The sequence below is a fragment of the Aulonocara sp. 'chitande type north' Nkhata Bay genome, linkage group LG13, assembly GCF_057382095.1.
Source record: "Aulonocara sp. 'chitande type north' Nkhata Bay isolate Kocher_YH1m ecotype deep benthic linkage group LG13, A_spYH_male_GT1.1, whole genome shotgun sequence".
Classification (NCBI taxonomy): Eukaryota; Metazoa; Chordata; class Actinopteri; order Cichliformes; family Cichlidae; genus Aulonocara; species Aulonocara sp. 'chitande type north' Nkhata Bay.
The window spans coordinates 8,797,320-8,818,795 of NC_141356.1; the positions used below are offsets into that span (position 1 = coordinate 8,797,320).

General features: G+C 39.7%; 1 protein-coding gene across 3 annotated transcripts in view; it reads right to left on the reverse strand.

Annotated features, from left to right (window-relative positions):
* LOC147315634 (phosphofurin acidic cluster sorting protein 2) overlaps positions 1-21,476 on the reverse strand; it is a 45,922-nt gene that overhangs the window by 15,045 nt on the left and 9,401 nt on the right. For all 3 annotated transcript variants that reach the window (XM_086258564.1, XM_086258563.1, XM_086258562.1), the window contains exons 2-8: positions 13,059-13,146; positions 5,717-5,806; positions 4,880-5,005; positions 3,070-3,232; positions 1,702-1,793; positions 1,443-1,523; positions 1,052-1,111 (exon numbers count right to left, since the gene is read on the reverse strand). In XM_086258564.1, coding sequence (XP_086114690.1) covers positions 1,052-1,111; positions 1,443-1,523; positions 1,702-1,793; positions 3,070-3,232; positions 4,880-5,005; positions 5,717-5,806; positions 13,059-13,146 — 700 coding nt within the window. The remainder of the gene's footprint in view (positions 1-1,051; positions 1,112-1,442; positions 1,524-1,701; positions 1,794-3,069; positions 3,233-4,879; positions 5,006-5,716; positions 5,807-13,058; positions 13,147-21,476) is intronic.

Below are 21,476 nucleotides of genomic sequence, written 5' to 3' on the forward strand. Positions count from 1 at the left end.
AACTACACACAGCCAGGCTTGTGGACTAATCAGGTGATTAATGCCACTCCATAAGTGCAGGAGCTGGCAGGGAGCAGACAAACACAGTCTGTCCCCTCTCCTCCTCCCGGCTATGTATTTATAGAGCCGCAGCCACAAGAAGGAGATTAGCGACAGGGAACGTGATTAAAAGATCATCGGGCCACCTGGAGCTTCCAGAACCATCCAACAAACCCCCCCCCCCACACACACTGGCAAAAATGCTGGTGAAAGCAGCACTAGGTTAAATATCTCAGACAGAACTTTTTAGATCTTGATCACATATAAACGAATCCCCATTCAGTCTGAAAACCCACATAACTTGTTTTTATGAATAGGATTTTTCGAAACATGCTCGCTGATATAGTTATTGGATTGCTTGCAACACAAGGAGGAAGAAAGATGAGAAACAAGGCATGTTCCAGGTTTTCCCTATAGATTTTTTACAGTTCAAGGATAATATTTTCATCCAAAGGGCTTAACACAGATTATGCACTAATGGACATGTAGGGGTTGCTGCATACAATTTGTCAATGTCCTGCTGATGACCTGATTACAAGGCATTATGCTGAGAGACATTTATTCATAACAAGAGCGCAAATCTAAATAATACATTTTGTATTGCATTAAGTAGTAAAAAATAAGATGGTTAATGGATTCCAGATATAAATCGCTGCTAATGGAAATGTGCATCTGTGAGGAGAAATGTAATGCAGCGTAATGATGCTTGTAACCCTGTTGTGGCAGTGATTTCTCTACTGGTGATTGCCCTCTAGTCAGGAGCACATTAGCAGTGATGTAACAGAATGCTGCTTAGACAGTCAATACTGAGATTATTCCGTCCTGCCTCGAGGGTAATTTACTAAATGCAAGTTTCACAGCTGACCTCCAGAAGATTTCATAAGAGAAGGACAGAAATTCCTGGGGGCACAGCGAGAAGGATGCTGTATCCCTCATTTGCTTTGACATTGAACATGTTCTTATGCGGTGTCAGTTCAAACAAATGCAATTACCTTTTTTTTTTGCAACTCACCTCATCGGTCACCTTGAACCTCTTCAGCAAGGCCACAAATTTCTGCTTAAAGTTAGGTTGCTGCAACAGAAAAAAACCCCACATGCAGTTACGAGAGAAGGATTAACAGAATAGAAGGATACCAAGTCACAGTTAAATAAGCACGATAGCTCCACTCCAGGTAACTGTTCACTGGATTACATATTCAGAGCTGTTCTATGTAAAGGCCATTTTAGCCACTTCACTGGGTTCATTTACACGTCTGTCCACATTGTCTTAATGGCCTGAACAAGGAACACAGTGTGTGCTTTCCCTTAAAAGCTTGTAGAGAAGCAAACACAGGTTTTAAGCTATTCACAAAGTGACTGCTGAGCATGGAAAACTGCATACAGTGGAAAAGAAAGCTACTAACCCTAGTCATGGAAGTGGTTCGGATCATTTTCCTGCGGGCCTTCTTGGGCTTCCTGACCTCGTCGTCCTCATCGTAAAGATCCTGAAATAGAGAAATTATTAAAATCAATTTCTCTTATATTTTTATAAACAAAGAAAAAAAACCCTCTCTACTTCCTGAATAACATTTGATGTAGACTTCTTTTGTTTATATGGGAGATTTTATTTCTTGGTGTATGTACTATACATTTGTCTGGATCTAAACATTCTCTGGCACGAACCTGGCCGTGAACTGCGTCATCACTGGCTTCTTGCTCTGACGAATAGCTGTCGTCATCGTCCTCAGAATAGTTATCCATATCTGGGGAGCGGTCTGAGGTACGCCAACCACACACACACACACACACACACACACACACACAAACAAACACATTGAGGTATAAGTCTAGAGGAATATATCTAGGCTAACATTAGCAGCATTACACCAAAAAGGTTAAAATTTAAAGTTTTGAAAAGACACATCTTTTCTAAAAGTTCAAAAGACAGAGATACAAAGTGTGAAACAATAATCCAAGATGACTGCAATATCTAATAAAACAATGGTTCTGGTTCTAAAAATTGTTCTGGTCAGGAATTTATTAAGTGAAACCTCCTAAACTTAATGTTTAACATGGTTTTCTTCACTAAATATTCTTCTTACCCTGCCAGTGCAAAGCATAATGTCTTACACATACCAAACTGCATAATACTAATAAGATGTAAATCAGGCTGTTATTAAATGTTTAGTCCATTTTTCACACATATCAGGGTGAGGCCAAAGGCAGTTTTACATTTTGTGCGGGGAAGGTTTTTCAGTTTTCTGCCTAATGTTCTTCTGTTTGTTAATAGTAGACTGTTTCGGCTACAGGACAAGAATAATGGGCAAAATATATGAGAATACAAAAATGCACGGAAAAGCTCTTTTTGTTTAGTTTTCAGGTCTAATGGTTAATAAATTCTGTGTCATCTGAACTGGACATCATTTTAAAGAGGCAGTTTGTTAGTTTGACAGCTGAGGGCAAATCAGGTGATGGAATATCTTTACTTTTTATTTTTTTGGTAAATGTTAATGCAGACTTCCTTTTGCCCGTCAAACATCCTGTTCTGCGTTCCTAGGTGGGATGGATGCTATTAAAGATCACTGCAGAGGAGAGAAAGGCAAACATCTTTTCTTCCCTCAGAGTGACACCAGTTTAATACTTGGTGCATGAGCTCATCTGTTATGTTAGAGCGGCCTCCCTAATAACATCCAGAACAGCGACGGATCAGCACAGCGGGATAAAAGCACGGAGTCCGAATAGGGCCCAGTATTTCTCCTCAGTCCAGAATTAGAGTTGTGTAAGGTAATAGGCCCTACATCTGTTCAACTCTCAAATCAACATTACAACCATAGCTAAAGAGAATAACATATCCTTGGCCACAGCACAGCCTGGGATTAATAGAGTTTATTCTGTCCTCAGTTGGGAAATAGGAGCCATGTGGAAGGAGGGAAGAAAGAGGCCTGAGTAGGGTGAGCTGGCTAAAATTACAAGCAGAACTTGGCTGGGCAGCATGGGTGCAGGCCTGTCTAACAGACCCAACACAGGCAGGTGAGAGATTGCTGTGCCCACCTGAGGTTTTGGTCTTGCGGCCAGCCTGGCCGCTACCATCCTCGTGGTCGATGGGCTGGCTGGAAAGAGAGTACACGCTGATCTCCGCCACACGCACTGGCGCCTCCTTTACGTTGCTATGGAGACCCAGAATCTGTCCTCCGTCTGTTGGGTGTTGCATCACCTGGACATAGTTCAACATTGAGGCCAGGAATAATTTTTTAGAATCCATTCAAATGACAGGCTGAAAATTGAGGTATAAAAACCCCCACTTTAGTCCTTTTTTGTCCCTCACTGAAAAGTTCCTTATACCTTTCTTTTTTTAACGTTTTTGCTGAGACTTCATGACTTCGATACTTGCTATGCATACGCTGGAGCAGGAGGGATCAAATATTGAAAATACAAACATTTTTCGCAGCAGACAATCAGGATGGAAGAATTTGTCTCTTTACAGAGCAGATAACGATCCCACAGAGATCAAAATGGCTTCTGCCACACTGCTTTACACCAACTGACTACAAGCAGACAGCTATGCTACCTCTAAATAAATCTTCATTAGCACAAAAACTGAATGTCTAGAGGAGCCAAGCCAATTTGTGCATATCACCCAGACAAACAGAATAACACAGTTTACATAAACTGTTTTGAATCAGATGAGAAGGAATGAGCTTTCGTTCCGAGCTCCATCTGTGGGGTGCTTTCAATATTTCACTTGATGAATTGCTGTACAGAGAGTGGGCTCATTTTGCTCAAACGCTGACAGGGGTGCACTTTGAATGTTCCATTCAAAGTCCAATAAGCGACTTCCTCCTACACAATGCTTCGATAGTTTCAGAATGAGGGCACAAGAGGGTTTACGCCACAGCAGATGACAACGCAATTACCCAACAGCATCCAATAATGGCCTATCTAGCTTTATTCATAGAGGTCTGGGAGTTGCTTCATTGCAGCAAGCACCAACAGCACAACAGCTGAGTGGTATTTTAAAATACAATAATGCATTAGTCTGTCCATCAATTGCCGTCCTGGGGCTCCTGCTGGAAAATAACTTTGGAGAGGCACATCAGGAGTTGTAATGAGAACTGTCACCTTTTTCTTTCTACAGATAAATGTAGAACTCAATAATTATGTCTAAACCTAATGGCAGTCTTGAAGACGCCCCCCACCACCACCACCACCAAAAAAAACAAAACAAACCAAAACAAAACAAACACCCCAACCATGGAGCACACTCGGCTTTGTACAGTTTTGAGGGGATGACAGTTATTGATCAGTGATCTTTGCTTGTTTGCAGAGAGTGAATACAGTGGAACGACTGCAGCAAAGTTTCAACGTCTGATATCAACACTGATAACAGAAAAACAAATACGGCCGTTTTGAAAGTCAAATATAGCAGTTTGATGGCCGAAGATACGTGCAGGATCCAGCTGAGCACTGTACTCACATTAAAGGACTGCAATCAAGACAAAAAAAAAATATTCCACTTCAAACAAACATCCAGCTCTCACTCAGGTGTTTCTGCACAGCATGCCTGACTGCACTGTTTTTATACAAGTGCATATGAAGGCAGATCCAGATGGTTCATAATCTCATACGGCAATATGTGTGATGACTGAGTCATCTGAGAAAAAAAAAAACGTGCATCACAGGAGGGCCTCTCTCTCTGGCAACCAAGACATGATAAACAGAAGCAAATAGCCATGTCAATCACTGTGAAAGAAGAATGCCATCGCAGGCTCCAAGCAAAATGAAATGTTCCTCAAGAACAGCTTACAATGAAACAAAAGTAAGTGAGTGAAATAGCTGCCTTAGTTAAGGCACTGTGCAGTACCTCTGCCATATTGATAACTCCCACAGCCAAAGTCTTGTAGCCCAGGATGGTTCGGTTCTTGTAACGTTTCCTCCTCTGCAGCATAATCTGCAGCCTATTGGCATCCCGCTTCAGAAAATGGGGGTACTGAAAATAAGACAAATCAAGTAAGACAAGCAAAATAATAAATTCATTATGTCCTGTAAAACGTAAGAGCTTTTGCTGCATACTTATAAAATAAAACAGTTCTGACTGTTTTTACTTCCAGGCAGTATTTTATCCTGATCTGACAAATGTTTAGATGCCCCACAGATAACTGCCATCAAACGCAGTATATACTGTGGCAACAGGCATATTATTAGTCATCAGATACATCTGGTATTTTACCAACCACTGTGCTCCTTGGACTGCCATTGAAGAATTTAAATTTTCACAACTAGAGCCCATAAATGCATTTATGAGAAAAATGCGTCACTTTTTTCTCAACCTTTTAGGATGTACTTGCCTCCCTCGGAAGTCACACTGTCCCAGATCTTTACATGTCATCTCCATCTTACCAGCATCAAGCCTTCACTCAACATCACTGTAATTTCACCCAGTTCTTACTCTTCTGAACTTGTGCATTTTTATCTTTTATACAACTTTATAAAACTCGTTCACTTAATTTTTTCACCTCTGTAAACTGCATTCTACTATTGCAGTCTACAAATGCCTTAAAAATGTCAATGAGAACAACACAGGAGATGCTGCAGAACTTCGATCTATAAATGGGGTAGACAACAGATTCCACACGCTCTTGCTCCTCAAGTAACCGCCATATTTGTGTGAGAATTCACAGTATAATGTCAGAGCGCTTGCCTGCAGTGAGAATGTGAGCTCCAGATCTGTCTCCATCAGTCCACTGGGTGGGAGGACATACTCGTTTGATCTCAGAAGACGCTTAGAACCCTGTAGGAGACAAAGCAAAGCAAAATGTCACAAAAATGCTAGACAAAAACTCATCACACCCAGGGACTTCCAGGAGTGACTTACTCTTACTTGAAAACACCATAAGCCTGTTCTAAAAATAAAAATGACAGTGTTTGCTGTTGAAACTGGGAACTGTTACACTCCCAAGCCCTCTTGCGGCGCGACTGTCTGTTCTGTGTTGCGGGGGATCCTTTCCGGAGCTGAGAGAAATTGGTGGAAATTTGAAACACCTGGTCAGTGTTCGGCACAGCTATTTAAACACTGCTTTCCTGTGGACATGTGCTGGGGGCTTTGCCTCGCAGCCCTTCTTCATTGCTTAAAACCACAGCTAGAGTTACAGTCGTGGCCGGTGAGACGATCACGACCGGGATGTTCCAATGTGACACTGGGAAGGACTAGTGGTCCAATCCCGGCTCAAAAAATATATATCAGGTAATGCTGACAACAGACTGATCAAAACCATTCAATTTGTTTTTTGTTTGCAGCCACACATTAGAAGCAGCGCACAAGTTCCTAGCAGGAGAGCTAACAGCATGTAGGAGGCAACAGCTTTTCTTTATTTGTTTGCATAGTTTATGATCAACAGCAGTTATGTGAGTTGATAAAAGCTCTGTTGATGACGACGACGTCTTTTCTGTCTGTTTTGCTGTCAGTGTTTAACTTGTTTGGAAGGCTTTGTTTTTTCTGTAACATGACATGTCCTCAACTTGACTGTTGCTTTACAGCTACACTACATAAGTAATGCACATGTGAAGTCGTGCACCCACAGTGAAACTGCGAGGATACAGAATTGGAACTAGTAAGACCATAAATGGCGCAATGAACCGAAATGAGACTTCTGCAAATAAATTAGGTGAAGGACCACAGTGTTTTATTTTAACACCGGTATTGGACAGGTACTTGGTACTGGCAGATATCCAATACCAAGGCTGAAAGCGCTTGTTTGCTTTTCATCAGGGCAAACAAATAACAGTTAAAAAAAAGAAAAGAATCACAGACATGAAATCATTAGATGCTACTTGGTTGATAAATTGACTAAAAATCCTTGACACAAAAATCAATGAAGTAAAAAAACAAAAAAAAATCCCAACAAATCACATATTTTGTGTTTTTTCTTAACCGGTTATCAATGCAGACAACAGTGAGTGAGTGTGCATACCCTATTTTAGTACCAGCCTCCTTCACATTCACACATTTATGCAGATTCGCGCCTTGTGGTAGCCTAGTACAAACAGTCCTCAACTCCTTTGCTTCTACTAGGATAAGTTAAATAGCTTGTGCTAATATATTTAAAACAGTAACTCTCTAATCAAAAGCCTGCTATACTCAACATATTGGAAACAGCTGTGAGTATTCTTAATCATACTTTGAGTGCGATCTCTAGTTCACGCAGAACTAAGAGCATAACACTAAGAAAGTTATTAGTATAAATACATTCACACAGCTATTGTATTACACTTTTTACTTCCACTGATATTCAAGCTACTACTCAAAACCAAAATTAGCTTCATTACCTAATGCTTTCTATTCTTGTAGAGAATTGTCTGTTAAGCCGGTTGAGAAAGTCTCATCACCTAAGCTAGTACTGGGTTCTGGCACAATGATATGGTGACCTAACATTCTCGGGGGATTTAAATGGCACAGGCTGAACGCCGCCTCGTCCCTAAGTGTAACTGTAAAGACAGCAACACACAGCGTGTCCTCAGATGACCTGTCTCAGCCCTCAGCAGTTCCTTAGATTTCTGTGATATGCCTTGGATTAAAGCCTCTCGTGTTTCTTGCCAAATTACAGATTTCCACAACTAAGCGTCTTTTTCTCCCTCTTATAAACTTAAAATTGGGAACTAAAGTGTGATTATGAGGAAATAAATAGCATGTCAAGCCTTTGGCTCCTGATGTTTTGCCAGAGTAGCAGTGCTGTGTCATCCCATTGACAGCTACAAAAATGTCATGAACACTCAAAGCTTAGTTCAGGTATGTGCTCTATCTGATGATAGAATTAAATAAGACTTGGTGAGCAGTATGGAGTAGTGAGGATATCCAGTGTCTCTCTTAATACCCAGGAGAGAAACTCATGGAATAGTCCCACGCAGTGGGTACGACATTGGATCTGACTGTTGCAAGAGCTGCCAAATCATGTAACAGATACCAAATAAAATAGTTGAATGTGTGCTGAGGAATCATCACAAGACACCAGAGGGTCACTTTACACTGCAATATACTTCAGATGAGATGGCTTGTAAAATCTTGTTCTAAGTGATAATGCGTGGATCTGTCTGTATGTCCTTGTGATTAAGTGGCTTCCTTTTCAAGACATTCTTTGGCAAATTGTACATATTAAGCAAAACCAGACCTAGCTTTGTCACAGATTCTATTTGCAGCTTTTAAGCATAAAACTTATAGGCACTGTAGACGCTGAAGTAGTTTGCAGCTGATTGTAAAGCAGGTGAAATGACAATTAGCACCTCCGGATCTGATACCACTGCCCTTAGTTACAAAAGGGTGGAATGCCTGCCATATGTTGGGAAAGAGTAGTTGCCTCAAGTCAAGTAGTAAAAGTAATTCACGAGTTTTGTTCACAAGTGGGAAAGAATAGAGTAAGAGACTGACAGAGGAATCTGCAGGTGCTGTAACAGCGAAGATAGAGCTGAGCCTAAAACTCACAGTTTAACAGATGAACTATGGAAACATCCTCTCACATAGTCACAACCTGTTAGTAGTGAGAAAGTACCAAGGTTTTAGTACAAGCAGCAGTAACTAGGTTTCTACAAAGAACCTACTTTGACTGTTTCCCTGGCAACCCAGGAAAAAAAAGAGTAATTAGATGATCGGACTGTTCGTTCATCGTTTTAAAGTTTTAGCAATATAATGGTGCAGATATGTATCACCACAACACACACATGCATACACACATATATTGCATTATACACACTTAAAGCCTTTTGCTATGTTTCTAGTACTGAGCAATCATGTGAAAATAAAGGGTAATAAACTATTTTTCTATGACACAATGTGGGATGGCAGTAGGAAAATCACTTATGTAAGTGTTTAACATATTTAATATGACATTGCCCCGGGGTACAAGAACTCTTTTTCTTTTTTTAGCTTCATAAAATAATTGTTAAGCACTCCACTGTGTCCACATCCAGAACTGGTTTAAGTACTTCTATGTCTTTAAAACTCAATGCAGCAAGAACACAATGCAATGTTCTAGCTTAACTCACAAAAGGCGATAGAGAACAATGTGCATTTAAAAAGCAGAAGGTGAGACACAAAACTTTAAAGGACTGAGGGTTTAAGGATGTTAACCGTTGCTGACTCTTAACAATCATTCATTTCTTTTTCTATCTAACCTAATGGCACGATATGCTCCAGAGAGGAACGTGCTGCCAGTGCCTCGACAGTACCTGCAGCTTTTGTTAAGTATGGATATATTTATATAAAACATTAAGGTCAAATCTCTGTCCAAGTCTGACCTTGTCACTAACTTGAGCTCTATAAAGAGGCCTTATATGCACCCTCATGCTTACTGGCTAGTACAATGAATCAAGGCACAAAAGCAGAACACTCTGAAACTGCATGACATGCATTAACAATACAGAGCCTTGGCAAGGAAAGCTTGTACTGAATGTCCTTTGGCCCTCCCTTTCTCTCATCCTCGCTCCCCTGCTGCACACTTTGACTGTCTTTCTGGGGCCAGATGGGCTATGTTACAGACCTTCTCCCAAGCTTTACAAGCCTGTGAAAACAAGTTCAACTATACAGTCTCAAGGTTTCCTTTTTAGACATTTTCAATTCCCTTAATTGGACCCCCATCCCTTTTTTTGTTGCAGTAATGAGAAGGATTAAGGGTAGGGATGAGAGCTCAATGTGAAATTGTATTAAATAGATTTTAAAGGTTTTGAGGCTTCTGCCTTTACCCAACACAGTGTAAGTCAAACATGCACAAACACATAACTGGATCATATCTAAGTATACTGCAAATGGAAGTGCTTTGGACAACAACTTGCACTAAAATGAGAATTGAATGATGTTCTCCTATCATAATCCAGATGACACTGAGGCCTGCCCACAGCCTCAGTCAATTGTACACAAAAGACAGGAAAAAATTTGGGATCATGGAGTACATACGTAGAAGCAACATATGGAAAAATATGTATTACACGTAGCTACTTGAAAAGAGCCAGAAAAAAAAACAAAAACAACTTTTTGCAGACTAAAATGCAACGTCATCATTCTTTCTGCTTCAGTTTAAGCAGACGATCCAAATGTCTTTACATGAGCTCTGTGCGTGCATGCAGACCACTTAACCTAATGAGGCCCAGAGAAAGAATAGAGAAGGCCACGGACCATGCTGCAGAGACAACCCGATGACATGCAGTAATGAAGCTTTGTCATTTACTGACTGAAAACAAAGCCGTTCCTTTCCTCTGTCATCCTCCCCGACTGTCTCTTTTATACCCTCAATGTCTCTGTTCTCTCTAACCAAACCTGCTAGAAATTGCATTTAATGCTCCAGTTCCAGAGCCATTGTGAACAGAGCTTTGCTCTGCTGTCCTCCGGGCGGCTCAGCAGAAATGGAGAGATTTCACGCTCTGGAGACGGTGTAGCTCATGGATCAAGCCACATGTGGTTGCTTTCTTTCTCCTTCAGGATGACAGTAAAGAGAGGATGATTTGTTCCTTCTAGAACAGAATTGTCCAGTCCAGTACTACATAGACAAATTTTCAATTAAATACATATATATTAAAAAAAAGGGGGGGTACTTTTGAGAATGGGATTTAAAAAAAAAAAAAAAAAGGTCAAATAACGAAGAGTGGATTTTTTTTTAAAATAAAGTGTCTTTTATTTATATATATATATATATATTAGGGGTGCAACGATATTCGTATCGATATTGAACCGTTCGATACAGTGCTTTCGGTTCGGTACGCATATGTATCGAACAATACAACATTTGTAATTTATTTTATCAATTTTCCTTCTGACGATGCTGTCTGTGTTGAGCGCTCAGTGAATCTGTGTTCGACTACTCCGCCTAGGCTGCACTGTCCAGCGCAGATCCACTGAGCGCTCAACACAGACAGCATAGTCAGAAGGAAGAGCGCAGGGCAAGCTAGCGAGACAGAAGTTAAGCTCTCCTTGCAACAGGCAAATTGACCCTCATTCAGATCTGGCGTTTGGAATTATTTTGGTTTTCATGTGACGTATGACCCTGAAGGTAAGCGAGTCAAGTAAAACAGTATGTTGGATGTGCCATGCAATGCTCAATTACATTGGTGTGAACTAGTGTGTTAGCGCAGTTAGCTTGTTAACGTGTTGGCCGTCTAGCCCCATGCACGGAGCGATCGGCGGTAGCTCGTTAACGGAGATTTGCCGTGTTGTGGTGTTAAGGTCATTTCAACGAGATTAACCTGAAAGCACTAGTGGGAACACAACGAATATGACTGCACATTTACGCCGACATCATCCTAGTGCAAAGACAAGTGGAAGCAGACAAAAAAAAGCAAGCATGATACCAACTTTGGCCGAGTCATTTAGACAGCCGTTAGCACATGATTCTCCTTATGCTGCTGAGAATATAGCCCAGAAGAAGCGGATAGTATAGCTTTTATTTTGGAAAGAGCCATTTCTCTGTAATAAACTCTCTTTTCCAAAGATGAGTGATTCCTCAATCAGATACAGGGCTTGCAATATCGCTAGCCCGACGATTTTTTCAGTCGGGCTACCAAAATCTATCTCTTCCCTGCCCGTCGGGCTATTGTAGGAAAAATATATGTCAATGCTTTTGCATTCTTTCAGAAATGTAGCTGGGTAATTATGTCATTGGCATCGGTGAGCCACTGTCAATATGTGACATATTGAAGTCGCGTTTGAATTTGCGCTTGTTTTTTTGCTTTCACTTTGCAATCGCGCGAACTGTGTATAGAGAGCGACAGCACTGATCTGTGAGTGATGATAATTTGCGCACCAATTCCTCTGACATCGTCTTATTAATCGTTAGCTTACTATGCAAACATGACAAGTGAAATCTCCCGCAGCTTACACATGTGAGAGGTTGATCGCGCAGAGAATCGCTGAGCTTATGTGAGTGCGTGTGTAAAAGCATTTCAGTTCTGCTGAGCCAAATAAGACAGGTCAGGGTGAAGAAGTGACAGCCAAAGAAAAGCTTACCACAAAACGGAGAAGTTATGACAAATCAGACTATAAGGCAAAAAGAAAGTGCAGCTTTATGGTTTCATGGACAAAAGAATTTCTGTGGCTGCGATATGACGAGCTAAATAACCAGGGCTGCACATAAGTGGTCCGCAGGTGCGCATTCGCTGTCAAAATAAAAAACACGCACAAGGGTTAGGGTTAAATTTAAAAACTGTACTTTTGAGTTAAAATATATATTTATAATTTTAATAAATGACAAATTAAAAAGGCATGAACATTTTTTTGTATCGAAAAAATATCGAACCGTGACACCAAAGTATCGAACCGAACCGTGAATTTTGTGTATCGTTGCACCCCTTGTATGTATATATATATATATATATATATATATATATATATATATATATATATATATATATATATATAAATCATACATTTAACTGGAAATAGTAAAAAAAACATGACAGTACAACTTTGTACTTTAATCTCCATGTAAACCCAGGCTTCATCATGTTAAGTGAGGTCTCTGTTGATGCAATTTGGTCTAAAAACCAAACAAACACTTGTTCATATTCATATATTTTAGGGGTCGTTGTTTTGACAGAGAATTAATTTGTTTAAAAAAAACTGTCCAAAACACTCATCTTTTTTAAACCTGACATTAAAATCACACACAAAGTAACCTCCATACAATATATTGAACGGAAATGTTGAATAACACCGAATAACACCGAGATTAGGCGAGGCGTGCATGCACAAGCAATCAATGAAAGATACACAATCCGTCTTAAGGTGCTAATGCTACTGCTTAGCATGGTAATGCCAGTCTGCCATTTAAGGAACCTGAGAGCACGTGACTCACCACAGCTTCCTGTTCACCTAGGGAGGTTTTTTCTTTTTAATCAACCAGCAGGATTACTAGCTTGTCTTCTCAGTGTCTAGGCTTTGCAATTACATTCAACAGCATCAAGTAAAGAGGAAGCAGTGAAGCACAGACTCCAGATGGTGACACACCGCGATCTTACAACTGAGCCTGTTATTCCAATCACACTAGGGAGATTAACCCACCCACCTGTATTTTGACAGCTATAGACAGAGAGTTCAGCTCTTTATCCAGTTCTTTGAGGACGACCAGCTTTTTCAGTGTGAGGGTGCAAAGCCTGTGGAAAAGAAAACAACAGAGGTTGAGAAAAAGACCCGAGTAAAGGCACAAGTACAAGAGCACCTTCATTACTTGATGAGGAATCTCAGTGTTCAAGGCTACTTCTATTCAGCTTTGTGTCCCCTTAGGGAAAAATCTATGGCCTTTTTGTAAACAGATGATACACAAAAGTACTGCTGCTTTACAATTCATACTGTCTGGTTAATGGGCAAATTCCTTCTAAAAGACGGCATAGCACAGATGCTTTGACAAGCCACAAAGTACCATTAGTGAAGCCTGCAAATGCTGTTTGAGCATGATAATACACATTAAAATGCTGAGCAGAGAGGCTTATGGGATTCACTGCCGTGTTTATGATTAAATAAGATGAGGAAAAATTTGTTTTTTTGGGGTTTTTTTTAAGTGGGAGCTGTTAAGCTGTGATCCAGGATGGGTGAAATACAACGAAGCAATCGAACACAGTAACACATAATGTTTAATCAGGAAAAAAAAAAACACACAAACACACACAAAGAAAATGCACACAAACACACACACAAAATTCCTTTCCTCTTTCACGGCTATACAACTATTTCACAATTCTGCTTCCTTTCACCCACACCAGCTCCCCCCCAAGGAAACTTCCCTCTGCAGTGAGATACTCCACAAAAAAGTCAACAACTCTTAGGCCAAGTTTACTAAACTTCCTCCTGACCCACTTTTCCCACCAGCCCTGTTGGATTAAATTGTGATCAGCTTGAGCCAGAGATGCAGACAAGAAAGAAAAACAAATCAATCACTCAATTTTTTTTTTCAAGAGCCACTTTGCTATACTCACTTCATCCAGGCACTTCCTGCTAGACGACTATGATTCACAAAGACTCATACTGTTCAATACAAAGAAAAATGCGGTGTTGCAGATGACAAAAATGGAGTGGTTGTTTATTATTCCATGCAGGAGGATGACGAACACTGTTTGTTTTTTTTGTTTTTGTGTCTTTACTGCTGCTAAAGGCTCAAAGATAGCTTTAACAATTAAAATAACAGTTTAAAATAAGATTTTAAGAACAAATTGTATAATAACACTATAATTTATTATACGGCTTCAAATGAGATAAAGACCAATAAATTCCAAGGGAGGTTTTTCCAAGTGTCCCAAAATATTTATACACATTCAATTATGAATTAAAAAATATATCTGAACAGGTCACGAACTCAGTGTTCCTGTGATGACTCTCTCTAGGCCCACTTAGTGATGACAGTCCACTTGGCTACATAAAGTACCTCATCTGCCTTGGAATAACAGTTGCAAATCTATTTGAGGTTGGAGTAATTAAATGGTAAATCTTCTAGGTAATGCACGGATTCAGCTTGCCTTCCTGTGAGAATGACTCATCAGTCGGCCATAGCTCTCTGTCAGGACACAAGGAGAGAGAGAGAGACCGAAAGTAGGGCTGATGGTTTAACAACATCTCTATCCCATCACAGCTATCTCTCCTCGCACACACTCATTCTCCAGACTCTGATTCACATGTAATCAAAACAGCTTCAGGCGCTGAAGGGGGTCACCTAGGGTACTGGGAATTTTTTTTATTTTTATTATTATTATTAGAAGTAATATCACCACTCCTGCCTGCCAGTGTGTTGTGTTGTAAGTGAAACTCATGGCCATCTGTTGTGGCCTGGTGCCAGGCTGGCCCTGTGCTCCTACATAGAGCCAGTTTACTTTGCCACTCAAACTGTGATTTTAGTGACAAACCAGGTGTAGCACAAAAACACTAATCAGTGTGGTAAAATAAGTAGTACACAATGATTCAAGGACATTTTAACTAGTTTCAGAAAAGATTGTGACAGTGTGTGATTTAACAGAAGAGGGGGGGGGGGGGGGGGGCTGCTATTTGTGTGTGGTCTCCCTTCCACTTAGTAGACACTGGCACACGCTCAAGATAAAAATAGGGGCTTGCAGGAGCCCTTCACAAGTTGCATTAATCCTCCCTTTTTTTTCTTTCCCAACATTCCCACATTCCCAGAGAGACCCTGGGGTGGAATCATAGCACGCCTGTCTGTGCCAAATGGGACCAAAGCAAAACAGTGTTATCAATCCATAAGGAAAGGCAGGGTGAGTGCAGAATTTATAAAACAGTCTCCAATTCAATAGTTCTGTGAACAGGCAGTGGAAATGAAAGATAAGTGACATATTTTCTGTTTCCCAGTTGATAAGAGTCCATGAAATTCCTTTCAATTTCAATGCTTGTGCTGGTTCAGCCAATAAACTGCCTGCTAAGCTTTTCTGATTGAGTTATCATTGTGATACACTGAGTTTATTTATGCTAGAATCCTGGTTATAAGGTCTTTACAGGCTGAGTTTGAGAGGGGATTACAGCCTACAAAATGACTGGAAGGTTGAATCGACACCTGCTCAGACAGTTATTTGATAAAAGTTGAATGTTAGGAAAGGATTTATACATTTGTCGTGTATCTACCATAGCAGTGACCTTCACTGGTAGACTAATGAGCCCTGTCACATCACACAAACTGTTCTGAAACAGCTAAAGAAACACATGAAGAAACTCACGGTTTTGACCTGGCATTCAAACTCTATACATCACATCATTTTTACCTTCAACAGAGAAGAGTGGACTAAGAATGCTAAGTTCAAATAGTGCTATGCGTAAAGACTGTACAAATCCTAGCAGGACGCTTAAGTTCACCAATGACTTCCTTTCAAATGGCACGTCAAAAATGATGTCACAACTGCTGGAGCGTGGTGGCTTTGGTATAATTTTGGCTGCTTCAGCCCGGCTGGTATGTCATCACTCAGCATGAGTAATGCTTCTCCATCTAAGTCCATTAGCGCGCCCAAGTCACTCACTGCACCATTACTAACTGTTAACCTTTTCTGCCTCTAAAGTAGAGCAAGGTCATTAGATTGCATGGCCATTTCCGCCTTTTAGATCAAGCAGACGTTCAGATATCATCAAGGAAATCAAAACTATGGAGGTGGCAAATGTTTCCATTTGTGTTAAGCAAGTAAAACTATCCAGACAAGCAAGGAACTGTTCAGACAAGCAGAGGAAAGATAAAGGATTTGCATGGAAATCTCTGTAGCTGAAATAGCAAACACAACAAACCTTGCCAACTATAAACACAACCTCATTTCTCTGGTAGTTTATTGCCAGTCATCAATTTTTTCTGGTCTAACCATGGAACTAAAACTGTATTACTGCAATGAGAAAAATCAATATAATCAACACTTCTTATGAGACAGATGGACGCTGTGAACTGGCAAAAAAAATGTACCTTATAGATCAAATGTTTCTCTTTGCTGTATTTGGTTTTAGGTTTAACCAATCTTTTCTAATTTTCCTCGGATGCAAAATAAACTGTGAAGTTGCTGTTGTAAAAGACGGTCTGTCTGTAGCTACACTTGAATCCTTTCACTTTTATCTGTGTTGGACAAACAAAACAACTTATCAGGCAGTCCACTCAAACAGTTGTGGCCAAATATTTGGTTCCAGATAAGAGCCCTGTGATTGTGGGTTGTGGAAGGGTTTACATATCATCTTATCTTTTCTCTCTGCTAATAACAAATAAAGGTACAGAAGTAAAAGACACATTTGAAGTTTTAAAAGTTCAGTTTTGTATAAGAATAATCCTTTCAACCTGTCCCAGAATAAGGAAATAACAACAGAATTTGCAGAGTCATAGTCAAGCCAATCCATCTCTACCTCTAAAGACTGAATATTTCGGTTCACCCCTTATCAAAGAGATGTATGAACATCAGAGGAAAATCAATTTTGAGAGGTGGATTAAAAGGTGGACAGCAAAGTAGCAGTCAGTCAAACACATATTCTGCACCGCTAATAATTCTTTTTGTTATCTACTCTCTGCAGCCAGGCTGGCTTTCTTTCACGAGGAGGCCTGACACAGGTTCCTCTGGAGTCAGCTCTTTGAGTTTGACACTTTAGTAAAATTATATGACTGTGTGGAGACTGCTTATGTCACATACACTCTATATTTCACTGACTTCAAAAGGTATTTAAAAAAAAAGAAACTAAAACTCAAGACTGGAACCCCATGGACCTTAGCTTCCCATCACAAGACTGCAAATGGACATGCACCTTATGATTGGTCAGTAATCCGATTCCTCATTTCGATCATTCTTAGAAATCTGCATAGACTTAATTCATTCCAAAGTCTCCTCTCTTTTTGCAAGAATCTCAGTAAAGTTGTTCAACATTCATTAGCTTAAACTCAAACACAATCTGTTCAACTCGCCGATTTAGAGTGCAAGTCATCAAAGGATAAATGTTACTAAACTTAAGTCATCAGTCAATTAAAGATAAGCTACAGGAATGATTGAGTATGCCATCTTAGAAAGAAAAACTGAATCACTCAAAATAAAAAAAACAAAAACTGGAATTAGTGCATGTCTAATGGAAATCTTGGGGCTGAAAGTATTTATTATTTCCACTGTATGCAGTTCCACTGTTAGGCTGACAACAATCAGCTTACTACAGAAAAATACATCATCACAACATCAGTTAAGTGTATTTCTGGCGTGAACGGGCGTTCATTCTGTCTACATCAACATCTTTGAAAACTGGTTGCCCAACATGTACTGCCCCTTAGGAGTACATGCAGTTACTATCACCAAACTATTCCTGGATATCTGTATTTGCATGTCACAGGTGATAAGAACACTTCTAAATTTCAGAGCCTTTAAAGAGCCAGCAGCTAAAGTAATCAAAATTCCAAGAAAAATAGAAGCCCTATTTTGATAACGGTGCTTGCGCAGGATGACTCTAGCTGGGTTTTCAGCTTCTTCACGTTTTTCCAATGCACATTCGTATCAGTTGAAATGACAAACACCCGTAGCTCTTCAATGCTTTCTAATTTGGACAGTTTTTTTTCCAGTGACCAAAAAAAAGAAGAAGATCTAAACATATACAGGACCATCAAAAGGTTTATTGTGCAAATATGGACATGCTTCTTTACACAAATGAATGTGCAAATGTGCATGGTGCTGAAAGGGAGGCAAACAAAACCTCTGAATTTAACTATATGCTGCCTAAACAAAAACACACTTTTGTAATTCATCCTGTAATCCCTTGGTCAGCATTCTAGTTGATGTTTTGCCAGTTCCATGCCCTCGGATCACTGCACAGCAATTGTCAGTGGCACAAAGCAGAGGGAAGTGGTAGATGGAGGATGAGTGATGTAACAGAGTGCTCAATGAAAAAAACAGTCTATGGTGGATATGTGCTGGGGGGCTTCCAGATAAGGGGGGGGGGGAATGCTTTTAGTGGGTTTAACGTATTATTTTACGTATTCTCTGCTGAGATGTAAATGCAGTTGCATTCATTCTAATAAAGCACCGCTGAGCATAATGCAGTGCATGAAATTCTTAAGAAGGCTGCATATGGTACCACCTTATACATGGGGGACTGACAAAAAGCAAAATTCTCTGCAGTCCATGTCCCTGAAGAGAAAAGCTACAGCACTGCGTTCCTCAACAACACTATTATTTTTTCACATCTGGTTGCATAACTTAACCCAAATAAAAGTTACGCTAGTATAAAAGCTACTTCTACTTAATATTTCATTCACTTACAGCAAAAAACAAGGAAAAGTCTATTCATCAGAGGGTTCGCTTATGGAACTCCTGAGTTTGTCTGGGCCACAAACCAATTATGTTCTCTGTCTTTTTAATATTTTATTCATCATCTTTCAATCAAACTGCAACGAAAGTGAAAAGGCACAAAACAAAGCCCTGCATTCGCTGATCTAAACTCCAACACACACAGTTCTGTTTCACATTTGTTAAAGTTTAGACAAATATGACAAAGCAATAGAGGCTGCAAAGCAGTGGCAAACGTAAGTGTGATACGACATTTGAAAGTTGCTAGAGTATTTTTTAAATACAAATATAAATTATGATTGATGAGGACTAATACATGAGACCAAATATATTAGTTTAAACAAGTTCAAAAAGTAGAATGTGCCATGAGAGCTTAGCCTGCACTTAGGCTTGCATGCAAAAGCTATTTTAGCCCCCAAATATCTAGTTGTTTGTGCCAGATGGCCATATGCTGGTTGGGCTTTAATTCCCTGAATGAAATCTTCTGATGGTCACAGTGACAGAGCAGGAAAAGGCTTTGACCAGACAAAGGGAACAAGAGAAGCAATTAATCTGGTAAAACCTGATTTCTGTAGTATTTGTGTGAGGAAAAACACACATGGCCATAACAATATAAAATTGGAAGCAAACATATCTTTGATAAGACTGTCTCTTCGTAGAGTGGTGTGTATGGTGCCAAAGAGGTTTTAAAGCTGCAGTCATAGACTTTGGGGGACCGTGCTGTCTGTCCATTTTTATACCAGCACATTGTTGAATGTCAAAAGGCCAGAACTGAGTCAGACATTACAGAGATGGCAGCTTATCCCTTAACAGAGGGGTGTACTACAAAGCGAGATTAATGACTTAGTGAGCTATGTCAAGATTAAAGTCAAGAGTTTTCTGTGTCACAAAAGCAGCTCTCTTTACCTGGCTAAGTTATGCAGAACATATATCTTTTTTTATCCACAACATGTTATAAGTGAGTTATAGATTTTTTTCCTGCTGGATGGATGGATGGCTGTTAAGCCATCCCTTTCTAAAACCACTGCGAGAAGTGCAAACTGTTTTTGTTGCACTGTCACAGGAATATGCATGTATACAAATGGTGATGCAGACAATGTATTGATCAAATTACACTTGACTCTAATCGGCTGCTAAGTATCTTTTACACCCCTGGAACTACTAATAGAACGTAGAGCACACACCATGAATACTGCCTCATTAACACTAATTTTAATTTGATCTGCCAACCAACTGAAGTGCTTCCCACATCTTTTATTAGGCGCTGCGACAGTAATATATAATATTTAAATGTATCCAGTTTAACGCTTCAGACTTCTAATGTGCAGCTGTCACTGTAGAAATAAAGAACAGCACCAAGAGTCCACTCAGCCATAATATAATTAACTTGAATTTAAATGTTTATTTTACCACCCGGTGTCATAAATCCCAAGATAAACACTTTTCTGCAGAATTAATCTCATCTTATTTATAACAGTGTTGCGTTATATTATGTTAAAGATCCTGATAGAATTTTAATCACACGTTTATCATCATCACCATCATCTGCTCAACTGAACATCCCTGATTGGAGCTTGGTGCACTCACAGGGATCGTTTTTCATGTAAGAAGACTCATATAATCTGTGAAACTCCTTTTTTGTGAGTGTGCAAAGGCCCTAAGCAGAAAGCCTGGCTAAACAGAAAAGTTGACAACTGTTATCTCCAACTGAGAATTTAGGCTTTGTCAAGCCAGCTAACACAAAGTAATTCTGGCTGTCTTGACCTTCAGAGTATACCCCTCTGAGGTTACTTCACTAAGTCAGAATCCTTACAATGCAATCAAATGCTCAAATCTTTTCAATATCAAATACTTGAGCTTGCAGAGAACAAGTCAACTCCTGTTGTGATTAAATCCACTGCCCAGTTTTTATGGTAGTAAAACATATAACAGCCATAAGTCTGAAAACTAAAACAACTCAATCTTTCTATGAACTGTTCATTAATGTATTTCGGAAACTGTTAACATAACATGAAGCCAACGTTCAACTCTGAAGCAAGGTCCGCTCAGTTGTGATGCATACTCCACTATAGGAAGTGCTGATAGCATTGCAACTGTTGATTCACAGGCACTGAGTCTATATGCACGATTTAAGGAATTTGCAAGAAATTCGCTAAAGGACACAAATCAACTTTTCTGCATTTAATTTTATAAATAAAAATAGCAAACCTAAACTTATCAGTAACATCAGCTGACTATGTTTATCAAGCTCCAAGTGAAACATCAAAGACTTGTCGAACAGGGTGCTGTCTTTGGTTTCTCTCTTCTCCGGCTGCATGCTCCGTTTATTTCAATAAATCATATTTTGACAAACTATGGCTAAGTGCACAACTTCCTTGGATTTTTGGAGGAACACGGCCACTGGGAAACCCCCAAGAGACAGGAAATACGTCTTTAAAAAAATCTTACACAGATTCAAACCACAAACAGTGTACAGGTTATAATTAATACTGTGCAAAATAGAAATATTGCCATTTAGGAAGCATTCATATTCAATACATAGTTTAAGTCACTGCTGAATTGAACATTTACTTTCTAAAGCCAGTTGATGCATGACTTTCCATTGGTTTCATCAGTCAGGTATGAAAGCACCCTGGCAGATGTGATTAAAAAAAACAAAGGTAGGGGAGGGATTGGTCATAACACTCTGTAATTAGGTCTTTATGAAG